Below are 12,176 nucleotides of genomic sequence, written 5' to 3'. Positions count from 1 at the left end.
CCTCGCCCGACGGGGGGGACGGGAAAAAGGGAGGGGGGGCTCACCCCATGCACCACCACCACCCCCCCCCCAGTGGCCGGGAACGCGGTGGGGTGCAGAGGCCCCCCCGCGGTGGTGGAGTCGGTCCTTTGGTCTCCTATAAGTCTGCGCCCCCCCCTCCCCCGCGCCCTTCCTGGCGCCAGCGCAGCTTTGCAGGAAGGGAGGGGGCCGCTCTGCACCACCCCCCCCGGCCCAGGATGTGCGTGTGGGGGGGCGGGACACGGGGGGGGGGGGTTGAGCCCCGGCCCGCACCCCTCCGTCGGTGTCTATCGCCCCCCCCCCGCGCAGTCGCCTGACCTCAGCCCGGGCAGCTCCGTCGGGATGGGGGGGAGGGGGCAGCATTGGTGGGGGAGCTCCCGGGCCCTTTGATGAGGGGAGATCAAAGGGGTCGCCCCCCCGTTCCCCCCCCCCCCCCCCGCCCCGGTCCCTGCACCGGCGCCCTCGGGGCGCCGCGTCCCCCCCGCCCACCCCCTCCGGGGCAGCGCGGCGCGGCCGGCACCGCGGCGCCCCCCGGCGGCCGCGGCGGGGCAGCGCCGCCCCCCGGAGGTTGTGCAAGCGCAGTAGCAAACCCCAATTAATTAAATTGTTTTTTCATGATCTATTTTTTAAAGCGGAGTTTGAAAGAAAATACAGGCAAAAAAGCCTAAACACCGCAGCGCTGCCCAAACCCACCATAAATATTTATTGCTGTCGGGGTGGGTGATTTCAGACGTCGCACCCCAGCAGCGCTCACTCAACTCCAGCATGCTGGGCGTTGCTGTTGCTCTGTGGCAAGCTGCTATCGGGTGTTTCAGGCCCAAGAGGCTCAAGCCGGGCTAATAATTGGCTGGGAAAGTTTCGGCGAGCACCTAAGACAGGTGCTGGCGGAAGCAGTGCTGCTGAGTCAGCGGGCAGCAGACAACCCTACCAGTCAGGTGAACCTGGGCCTTGCTATTTTTAGCCTGCAATAATCAGGGCCACACCTTGCCCCGAAATCTCTGTGTTCCCCTTGCAGTTTCAGGTGAGGGCCACGTCACCCTGGCTTTTTATTGTATTATTAACTTCTATCGGTGATTGCCACAGCCTGCAATATCATTTTGTGATGTTTCCCAGCTCCTGCTTAGGCAGTTACTAAATTTATTTCCCTCCTGGAAGGATGTTTTCTTGCTCCCTTTATCACCTTCCCCAGTTTTTACCTCTCTGTGCCCGCATAGCACTGAAGTACACCCTTAACTTTGACCTCACTGAGATTTAAAGACAGTTTTGTCACACGCGGCTGAGCAGTTTCCTGGGGAGGGATTTAAATCCATTGGGATGGGCAGAGCCTCAACATCCCGAATGCTGCAAAATGTAGGTGCCATCCCGCATACAGCGGTGACATCTTCATGACATCCCATGGCTGTCCTGTGCCCCCGTGTCACCACCTCTCAGCATTAACCATAAGGGACAGTGATGACAAGGACACCACCGTTCTTTGACATGGGTGTTGTTCGCAGTCACTTCCCAGCTCGGGGATGCAGCTTGTGGTGGAAAACCAGTCCCTTCCCAGCTGTGTGTCCTGGACTCACTTATATTGGCAGCAATCAAAATATAAAGTGAATTCTTCATCCCTGAAGAGTAAACATGCTGTAAATGTGCTTATTGCTTAGCATGCTCACAGAATAATTTGGTTTGGAAACAAACTGGGTGCGGGGTCACCTGGTGCCAACCCTGCTCAAAACAGGACCCCTGTCAGCCTTGGACCCCTTTGGCCAGGCTGCTCAGGGTGATGCTGCGCTAAAATAAGCGCGAAAGTACAGTCACTGTGGCCATTTGCCTTCTGCAGAAAATCTGGATGAAGATACGAGCCGGGACCCCGGTACTAATCTGTAAGTACCACACATTTTGTTCAGTTATCTCTTACTGCTCATCGTCATAAATGAAAATAAAAAATCCGATTTAATCGCTAAGCAGAAGCACTCCCCTGAACTTGGCTTCTGCCGTGGAAGAAAGACAGCAACATGCCGTTCAAAAGTAATTATTTTTATTTCAACTCTATAAAGTATACAACAGGCACTCGGCAATTACAGCTGCAGGGAAGATACAGAGCAAAACAAAAGCAGTTAAAGTTTATGAAAAAAAGTTCTTAAATCTACATCAAAAGAGTGCAACCGGCTGACGACCGGTGGATGACTGACATTTGTTCGACAAAAAAACCCTCTTTTATGTAAGAAGAAAACTGGAGAAAATAAGAATATAAAACAAAGGGCCAGTGTAAAAACAGCATAAGTTGGGACTCGGGACGATAGGCAACTCCAAACGAGATTTCCCCTTTTGCCGGTAAAGCCCTAAAACCGCCCAAGTCTTGGCGTCACGCCTGGTTTACGTGGCCGGGGAGCTGCGGAGGACGAGGAGCTTCCAGCTTTCCAGCTCAGCTCTGCAGGAGCGCCGAGGGCTCGCCTCTGCGGTGGGCTGCAGATCGAAGGAGTCAGGGGAAAAAGCACGGGTCCTGTTTTGTTGAGTGGTGCAAACACGCTACACCTTTGCGTTGGGTCAAAAACCACAGGTCGGGTTGCACACCGAGTCACTCATCGTTTTTTTCTGGACAGGAGATTTCTAATGGGGTTTGTATAAGACGGGAGGTTGGCGCTGGACGGCACGATGGGTTGAATCTGCACAGCTTAGCAAAACAGGAATACCTGTCTACGGACTGATAGGATGTCATATATTAATTTGACCTGCACATAACATTTATACATTTCACAGAAATGACTCTGTATCTCATTAACAGATACACAGCTCTGGTACATTGAACAGAAATAAGAGAACAACTTCATCATTTCTGTAATTCATCAATATTATATAATAAAGGCTTAGAAATTGGTAGCAGAAAGAACTGTAAAACGCAGCAAGCTAAGAAAGGACGACATTTTGAGGTGTGTTTGTCTTTGTCATGCAGCATAACACCAAATTTGTAATTTTTTTTTTTCTAGGATGCCATGGATTTAAGGCACTTGCAACAATGCCAGATAGCTAGTCATGTTCTAAAACTATGGGACAGATGAGTTAACAGTACAGTTGACATAAAGTTTAATAATACTGACAATTATGACATTAATTCAAGTCTACCTTGATCTAAAAACATTACATTACAAATAAGAAAATGAAGTAATAATGCCATGGAACTCTAAAAGAAAAAGTTATATGTGTACCACAAAATATCAACACGAAAATACCTATTTACATAAATATTCGCTTGTGGTCCTGTTGTTAAATAAGAGTTTGCTATGGATAATGCAGTACTGTGAGAAGCTATGGATCGTCTGTGTCTTAACGACACCAATCTTAATACACTCGTTTTAAATACGGGAGCTGATTTCCCCTTACGTAAATATGCCATCGTCCCATATATTAAAAAAGGAGACAAAGAAGAAAGGACAGTAAGTGGAAACATAGAGGCAATCTGTTGTTGTGAATATATATATATATATATGATGCAACTCAAATATATTACTTATAAATGAAGGCGTTTATCATATACATATGTGAAGTATGTTGTTTAAAGTATGCTTAGGAAAGGTGATGAAAGTTGAATGAGGTGTTTGATATCAAAATAAACTTATATTCGGTACAGTGCATGCCGCACACAGCAGGTATTAATTACCGTGCGTGGCACAAGGAAAAAGGGAAAGGAAAAAGAAAAGTAACTCATCAGCCCATTTTAAAACCTTCTTTCCATAACATTTTCGGGTTGCCCCTCAAAATTGTTGTGATCCTCTTTCCTCCCGGCAACACCTTGACTGACAACTGCATCTCAGCTACTGAATATCATAAGTTTGGGACAAACTCCTCTCTATGTTCTTCTATAGAAAGTTACCAAACACAACAAGTTTTCTCCTCCCACATCGCTGCATCCATTGAGTGAAAAACCAGGGGGATGCGAGTAAAGAATCTGGCTTTTAGGCAGCAGCCTGTTTGCTATGATGCCTAGTGATTATTTTAGCCCTAGTATTCAGCATTGGCTTTCACTGTCTTCCATCCCTCAGAGAAAGGCTGAAAAGCAAGTGTGTATTTGCCCTATACGAGTAATTCCTGGAAGACGTAGTTACTGTCTTTTCCCTATGGTTTTCAAGGCAAACAAGTTTTAATGATTAATGAATAGTGGAAATAACCTGAAGTTATTGTGCCGACAGTGTCACCTCACCCTTCGGAAAACTAGGGAACAAATTCAGTGACACAGATGGGTTTCGAAGGGGTCACGATGACTGAGCTCTTTAGTTTGCTGGCAAACAGCAGACATTGTTGATGCTGTCAAAGATGGGGAGAAAATATCTTTTTAAGATGCTCTATTAAGTCGCTTCCATTAGGAACATGGGAAAGGGTTGGGATCTAGCATCAGGGAAATAATTTTTTACTGTTAAAACATAACATTTTCCATCTACTATGTAGGCAAAAGTCATATAAATGACTTTTGAGCAAAAGTTAATCTTTTGACTTCCAGCACATACAACAGCTCTTGGTGGCTCTGAGATGAAATGTGTCAGCATCTGCTAATTTTTGGTGGCAGAGCCTGTTACAGAGACTGAAAGCTGATAAACTTTTAGTTCCATGCATATGCAACAAGCAGGCATCCAGGACAGGATTCCTCTGTTACATCCTTCCAATCAGAAGAGACTGCACTACAGCAAAGGAAAAGCAGTGGAAGTGAGGGAAATAATATTGTTTTCCCCAGCTCTTTTTTTCATATGAGCTGACTCGGCATCTAACCTTAAACACAGTCACTGGGGACCTGGTACGCCGGAGGCATGGAGACCTCGCACAAACACATCCAATATTCGTTTCCATTTAATTCCACTGACTTTCCTGTGGAGGTCCTTAGTCTGGTGAGCCATTAGGATTACATTTTTACAGGCAATATGACAAACAGAGCCAGCAAACTGGCCCTGTACCACCTCTTATTTTAATTAGCTTTGTACTAAACACGGAAGAGATGCAGACATGGAGACGTAAAATCATCTAAGAGCGTGATGGAGAACGATGCCTCTTGCTACATATTTCTGAAATGGTGGTTGACTCAATTTATATTCACAGATGAAGGATGTACATAGCACCTATAAAGTACATTACGGGTCTTATGTTTTCCCTTTGGGTTCTAAAAAGGCAAAAATGAAGCTTAGTGTTGTGCCTCATAGCTAATCAATAAGACCAGTGGGCTGCTGTCACTTTATCACAGGACCATTATTTAAGCACTATTTTATACGTAAAATGGATTAATTTTATGATTTTTTTTCATGCAGTTATGTATTTGTACCAAGGGAAAGAAAAAAAAAAAAACCCCAAATGTTGTGTTACCGTATATTCTCAGCTATATGAGGGAAGCAACCCATATCTGCCTGAACAGGATCTAGAGCAGTTGTGCTTTTGTTTTACCAGGCTAAAAAAAAAATCTCAAAAAGAAAGAGGAAAGGTAACATTCAGTCTTGTCAAGAATACTGCTCGGAAAGAAAAGGACAAATTTTACCACTGCTTTGATGTGAACTCTTTGACCAGTACCGTTGTGGTCCTCCTTTGCTCCTACGCTGGCCTACAGTAGAAGACCTACAGAGTTCGGAGGCTGGGAGTAACCCAAATCCTGCACTGTCTTTAGCTACAGCACTTAATAAATTACTATTGATCCTACTGATAAAGCCAGTACCTTGCAGCTAGAATTAAGTGCGTCTTACACTACGTATCTCTCGACTTCTATAATTAAGAGAGTAGCAAGATCGTTGCAGTGATAGAAAACATATTTCTTTACTGGTGAAAGGCTTTGCATCAGGACCACCATGTCAACTGCTATTTTAAGTTCGAACATAAAACATGAAGAGCACTATTGTCATCTAAGCAATAAGTCCTAATGCCACTGTAGTTACTGTAGCAGCATCAATCAAGGCATCATGGTGACCCCGAGCACTAATCCTCCTCAATTCTTTCGGTTTCGCTGGCAGCCATGTCCCAGAAAGCTGTCTTCAGCAAGGCAGAAGCAGGTAAGAGAAATACATTAAAAATCTATGTCCCATCCTGAGTTGTCATCAGGGGGTGGTTCATCACTGTCCTCCGGGAAGCTGTCAAAATTGCTTGTGTCTGTTGGAGATGCAACCTGTGGAAAGAAGAGAGTGACAAGAAAGGTCCATCAAAGTGGACCTTTGCAGACGTTTCCTCTCCATCTCACAACCATGATCATTCAAAAGCATTCATTGCTAACTGCAGCAAGCAAGAGAAGTTCTGCATTCAACAACCTTTTGCTGAAGCCCAGGAGGACTTCCCACAGGCCCCATACTCTAATGATCCAGGCCCTCTCGGGTCTCTAGTTCGAGAGCAACTGTCCTACGCATGGTTACAAGGTTGGCAAAAAAGACTTGGAAAAGATCTGGGCCTCCCCAAAGCCCAGGATTTCCAATTTATGGCTCCAGGATCCTGAATTTGAGACTGTGAGCTGGGCCCTGCTGCCTTCAAGTTTCCTGACAAGTATTGCTCAGCCTATGGACCCTACCAGAGAAACCCGTCTTCCTAGGATGAAGGCCAAGTATGTTTCTTTTTCTTACAATGAGAGCCTGATACATTCAATTTAAAATAAAAAAAAATGAAACAACATAAAACCAGACCAAAAACAGACCAGCAGCTCTCCAGACCAAAATAATCAGTTTCTTACTAGAGAAAATCAGTACTTTAAGCTGTATCCCAAGTAGCCGGTGCAGGCTGGAGGGGACTGCACTTGCCATAGGAGTCCTGCGCAGGAAACACTTCCTGTATTTTTCAGCCATTTCACTTGTGCAGCTGGTGGAGAAGCCATGGCTAGAGCCCAGCCTACAGTCCAGGAGATGTATTTGATGCTGGATGCTGCTATAAGCCTTGGAAAAAGACTATTTAATCAACAAGAGCTCCAACATCAGCTCTAAATTTAATTTGCTGCCCAGCTGCATCAGCGCTTCCCTGCTGCTGAAAACATCTTGGGGAAAATTAAGATCCTTGAATACCCAACTCACTTGGAAGAAAAAACAACCTGTAAAAGCTTAGTGGAGTACTACAGAGTGATGAGATGCTTCACTGTGTACTGAATACTGTTTACTTTGTTGGTGCTGGCACTGTTGAGTTGTAGAGCCTTCACTCTTTGGGTCCTCACTCTTGGGGTGCTCCACACTTACCCTCCTCCATGGTGCCATGAGCTGGACCACATCCCTCTGTTTCTCTCAGCCCCCCCCCATGAGCTCTCCCTCTGGTCTCAGCCCCCTGCCACGAGCTCTCCCTCTGGGAGCAGAAGCGTTGAGGATGTATGTACAAGATACCAACTACCAAAGAGATGCAGTTGGTGTGGCCATTCACAGAGGATGCACACGAGCTGTAGCTTCTTGCAAAACCTCTCAGCAGTGATGGACAGTGCATAAGTGAACTGCATGGGGTGAAAGCATCCATGGAGCTCCCTGGGGCTCCTCTGCAGGTGTCCACTCTGGAAGAACCTAGCTGGGCAGGCATGATTTTTTGAGCTCTGGTTAGATGAGGCTTTAATGGAAATAAGTCCTGCTTTGGGAAATAAATTGCCTTTTGTGTTCATCTGACAAAATAAAAAGGCTAGGTATATCCAACAGCTCAAATGTAGAGGGTTTTCTTTTTTTGTAGAAGAAATATGATTTGGGGAAGAAAGGTTGGATGAGTTGTCACTCTGCTGATTGACTTTATATGTCACACACTATTGTGTGCGATTCCCCACAACTCTGAGGTCCAGGTCACCTACATGGCCTGAAGTCCTTCGCAGTCAGAGACATGGGAGCAAACGTCCGTCTCAGTGCCCTCTCTAGCCAAGAAGGGACACTCTAGATGTATCTCCTGTCCACCCAAGAAGATAGAGTGCAAATGTCAGTATCAGCTGTCTGGCTGCTTACCAACATCAGGGCTTCAGATGAATTATGGTGCAGAGATCTGCGCATCTTTCTCAAAGGCAAGAGCTGTGATGCAAGACAGCACGTCTTTGGAAAAGTCAAGAAGTAGAAGCAGCTTTTCAGGACAGCTACTGTCAGAGATTTAAGTGGTAGTATCAAGGCTCAGCCGCTCCCTGAAGCAATGTCCTAGGAGCAGGCTGTAAACTGAGCTTTCCTAAAATCCGCTGGAATAAGAGCTAAGGAGCAGCTTTCGATTGCAAGTGAGCTGGTTGTGAAAAACAAGGCTGAGTGGAACGGAGAGCTTTGGGGTGGATGAAGTTCACTAGTTAATGGAGGCAGGTTTTGGAGAAGATCTCAAGAGTACGTTTGGAGAAGGTATTAGTCCTAAGAGCTCTAGGAAAGAATGAGCTGTGTTGAATTGGGATTAGGGCAAATGTATGGCTGTCAGCATTGAGTTGTCCTGGAAGAAGGATTCCTCTGAAGAGGGAAGGATGCTCCCATCTACTTTGGACAGCCTTGATGGTGGTGTGCTGGCAAAAAGGGTGACAGCAGATCACTCTCTTGGGAGCAATCACAGACATGTTCCCTGGTAGGATTTCACCAGAGCCATGAACATACAGCCCTGATGATGTCAAGAAATAATGCCAACGAAGTGAACTGGGTGCTCACACAACCCTTTTCTCCTACCACATTGGACCTAACTGAAAAAGCAAAGAAAATGTGATTTCCTGCACAACAGGCTGGAGAGCGTCCTTCCTCTAGGCAATGCCAAAGGAGCAGAGACCATTTCTGGTGGTGGAGCAATGTCCCAGCTTGGGGACATCAGGGAGCAATTCATGCCCATAGAGAGCAGATACCGCTGAAGTCACCACTGCTGGTTGTGCTGTCTGAGGGTTAGACATGCAGGGTCCATATGTATATTGGGTAAAAGCAGTATTGGAAAAGTTCTTGCTAAACTAAAAATCCACTAAAAACAATTAGATAATTATATTGGGGCATTTTCAGGCTACACCGACATCCTGCACAGGTAAACCAGGAACTGAAACTGGATGTAAAGGAGTAAAGTTGATTTTGTTGTCTGACTTGAAATGTGATGAACAGTACTGCTGACAAATTAATAGTCATTAAAAAGACGCTTAACAGAAAAAACCACAGTTTTGATTTATAAAACATTTGTATGTTCTCTGGACATCCCACTTCAGGCAGATATTTGCAAAGTCCTGCTTTCTCCCACTGACTGCCAGTAACTTCTGCAGCCCATAGAGCAAAAGAGCAGGATGCAAAACCCTCTTGCTCTTCCACAGCTGCTAAGAAAACTTTGGGATGGCAGATTTAGCCCCGGAGCCGTGCCTGCCGCTGCTGCAGGAGGTGCAGGACCACGAGTGGACAGAGCAACGGGGTGCAATTAAACATGATTGCTAATGTCATTCTCTTGGTGATCCCACGGGAGAGGCATGGAGAGAAAGGGATTAAGTTGAAACAAGGAGGGGAGGCTGCAGAACAGAAGGGGCCAAGGTAATTTCTATCAGCTAATCCTGTTTGGTTTCCCTTTGCGGTGGGCTTTGTGGGTAAAGAGCTCACAAAGACATCAAAGGAAGAGCTTTGCTCCAAAGGAAAATGAGTTGAGCTGTCCCTCCACGTCTGCTCCCAGTTAAACATAAACTAGGCAGTAACAGGGCTTTTCATGTAGGACACAGACGCAGGAAAAAAAGGGTGAAAAGCACAAAAGAAAAGACAGAAGGAAAGGTTAATGGAAAAGAAAAGGGAGGTGGCATACAAATCCCACTTGCCTTGCCAAAAGAAATAAGAATAAAGGAGAAAGAAAGAGGACACATCTGAGAGAAGGGGTGAAAGTGGCAGCTCTCCAGTGAAATCCGAAAAGTAGATGAAGAAAAAAGTGGAGCAGGTGAGGAAGAGAAAAATGTGTGGTAATGAGTGATCCTGCCCCGATCTCCTGCTGCGAAGGGCATTTCATTGCAGTCATGCCCTCCCTAAACCGCCTTCTCCTGGAAGAGACTTCCTGGAGACCAAGTATAGCTGGAAATGTCTCTAACGTGACTTCTTCAAGTATCTTCAGAAGAAATAAAGCACATGCTGTTGCCACTTATCTAGAGTGCCTGAAGCTCACAACATTCACGTAAAAGAAACTTATTGGTCAGGAAGGAGAAAATAAGCAGGAAAACTTACACTTGGTATTATAGGAGGTGTCAGCGTCCCTTTTCGTAACCCTTCCCAGTTAAAGCCTTCAAACCATCTAGAAGGAAGGGAATAATGAAACAGTTAGACATACAGTGACAATCTCTCTGTAGCACAAAATTGAATTTAAATTGCTTGAACAGTGGGTTTCACTTCCTGCAGTCAACTTCAAATTGTCCAATAAGCCCTGATAATTTTTCCTCCCATCTTCATATCAGTTTTTTGGGACTGAAAATGAAGTGTGTATAGCAACGCAGTGGTGATACCACAGCAAGTACAAATTACCAATGCTCAGAAGAAAACCATTCCTCACTAATCCCTCCCATATGAGACCCCTGATGTCCTTTCTTCATACGAGATTAGGAACTAAGGGCATGCACACAGATATCCTGGTTTGGGCACCTTGGATTTGCTTGAGCTACAGCACCTTAGGTGGGTGGATGAGCCCTGAGCTCAGCCTTCAATCTGTCCACCCCAAAAGGTCCATCCGACCCACTTCTGTTACTTTGGGGATGGGAGAAGAGAAGGACCAGCATGGATGGATCAGATAACCTGCTTCCGCAGTGGGTCTCTAACCTGTTCTTATTCCCCTCCAGCAGCATGAAAATTTATTAGACGTCACTTAACAACTCTCTCCCATCAGATCAAAAGGGATGATGAATTTACATTATGGGTAGACAGAAAGTGTGTTAGGCTAGGGGAGGAAGGGTAATCAAGGAAAACCTCAGAAAGTGATTGGTCAAATGAAAAAAAAAAAGTCCAAGCAGACAGTGGCGAAGTTGGATTACTTCCAAATGCTCTTCTGCATTAGAGTAATTGAAGTGTAACGGCCAATGTGCAATGTGTTTAGCTCATAGGCAAGGCTGGCATCTATACCAAAGCACTGGGGAAAAAAAAAGTCTGATGGCAATTCAATTAGAGTCTAAAGCACACTAGAAGGGAAAGGCCAAAGGAGTTTAAGAGTGTTTTTTGCTGAAAACTCAAGTGTTTGAAACGCATGTTTCTGTGGGTTGGATCTGATGGATAGCAGAGAAGACACTTACTTGTGCTTTTGGATATCTTTCACTCCGTTTTTCAAGTTCCCTAATCTTTCTGATGGATTGTCCCTATAAAACGAATAACAAATTGGTTACTTTCTTAATCCTTCTGAACAACTCATTTCTTTGCAAGTAAAATCAAAGTGATTGTATTTCATGTGCTTACCTGCATAGTTTTTTAATTAAATTAGCAGCATTTTTGGCAATCTTCTTTGGAAATTCAATCATGTCTATTCCCCTTAATATGATGTTATAGGTCTTCATGGGGTCTGGGCCTGAGAAAGGGGGACTTCAGAGGGGAGAAGAAAAAGATTAAAACCTTGTCCTTTAAAATAGCATTGAAGATTAATTAACAAAAAAACCAAAGCAAAACATAGTACCCTACTGAAATGAGAAAAGGTAGATGACAACTAGCAATGCTTTGCTTCCTCTGATCTTAACCATTTCTCAGCCAAGGAGCTCTGATACTGTCAGTGGTGCCGGCTGGAGGGAAGTACCAAAGAATACAGTCATCTTTTCTGCACCAGCACATGCTAAACCTCTCACTTCCATGATGGCCCGTGTCCCAACAGCCTGAGGAACAAGGGTCTGAGCAACACTCGCTGGCTTTTTCTCTGTTTGATTCTGTGACATGCTTTCAGTAGGGATTAATTAGGTTTCCACTGGTTTAACAGAATGGGGGCCTGGGTCTAGCCCCAAAGGATAAGGAGGTTGAGGTGATGGCTCCTTTTCCAGCTGCTGTATGCTCGGAGTGAGTGACGGAGGATGAGGTGAGGAAGTGCAAGGAAGCTGCTACTGCCAACATAAGCAGTAATATATACATCCAAAACTAAATAAGGGAAGGGATGGATATAGGGACTCAAGTCCCCATGGTGTCAGGTCTACCTCCTCCTTTTCAGATGTGCAGCAGCCCATCGCTGCACCTCCCTGGTTGAATTGCAAACCCTTTCCCCACCACATTCAGCTCACTCTCAGTTATAGTTCAGGGCAAAAATGAGTTTTTGGGTGTCATTTCACAGCACTTCCTAAA

The 12,176-nt window shown here is 45.3% G+C and overlaps 1 protein-coding gene across 3 annotated transcripts in view; it reads right to left on the bottom strand.

Moving 5' to 3' along the window:
* Window positions 1–2,079: 2,079 nt before the first annotated feature.
* Window positions 2,080–12,176, bottom strand: part of PRKG1 (protein kinase cGMP-dependent 1) — a 513,542-nt gene continuing 503,445 nt past the window's right edge. For all 3 annotated transcript variants that reach the window (XM_087766550.1, XM_009466038.2, XM_087766551.1), the window contains exons 15-18: window positions 11,313–11,435; window positions 11,153–11,215; window positions 10,101–10,167; window positions 2,080–6,136 (exon numbers count right to left, since the gene is read on the bottom strand). In XM_087766550.1, the coding sequence (XP_087622676.1) occupies window positions 6,038–6,136; window positions 10,101–10,167; window positions 11,153–11,215; window positions 11,313–11,435 (352 nt within the window). In that variant the 3' untranslated portion in view covers window positions 2,080–6,037. The remainder of the gene's footprint in view (window positions 6,137–10,100; window positions 10,168–11,152; window positions 11,216–11,312; window positions 11,436–12,176) is intronic.

The sequence above is a fragment of the Nipponia nippon genome, unplaced genomic scaffold, assembly GCF_047370975.1.
Source record: "Nipponia nippon isolate SJK-2023a ecotype South Korea unplaced genomic scaffold, ASM4737097v1 scaffold_3, whole genome shotgun sequence".
Lineage (NCBI taxonomy): Eukaryota > Metazoa > Chordata > Aves > Pelecaniformes > Threskiornithidae > Nipponia > Nipponia nippon.
Note: the sequence above shows the minus strand (reverse complement) of the source record. Positions and strands in the feature narration are given on the sequence as shown.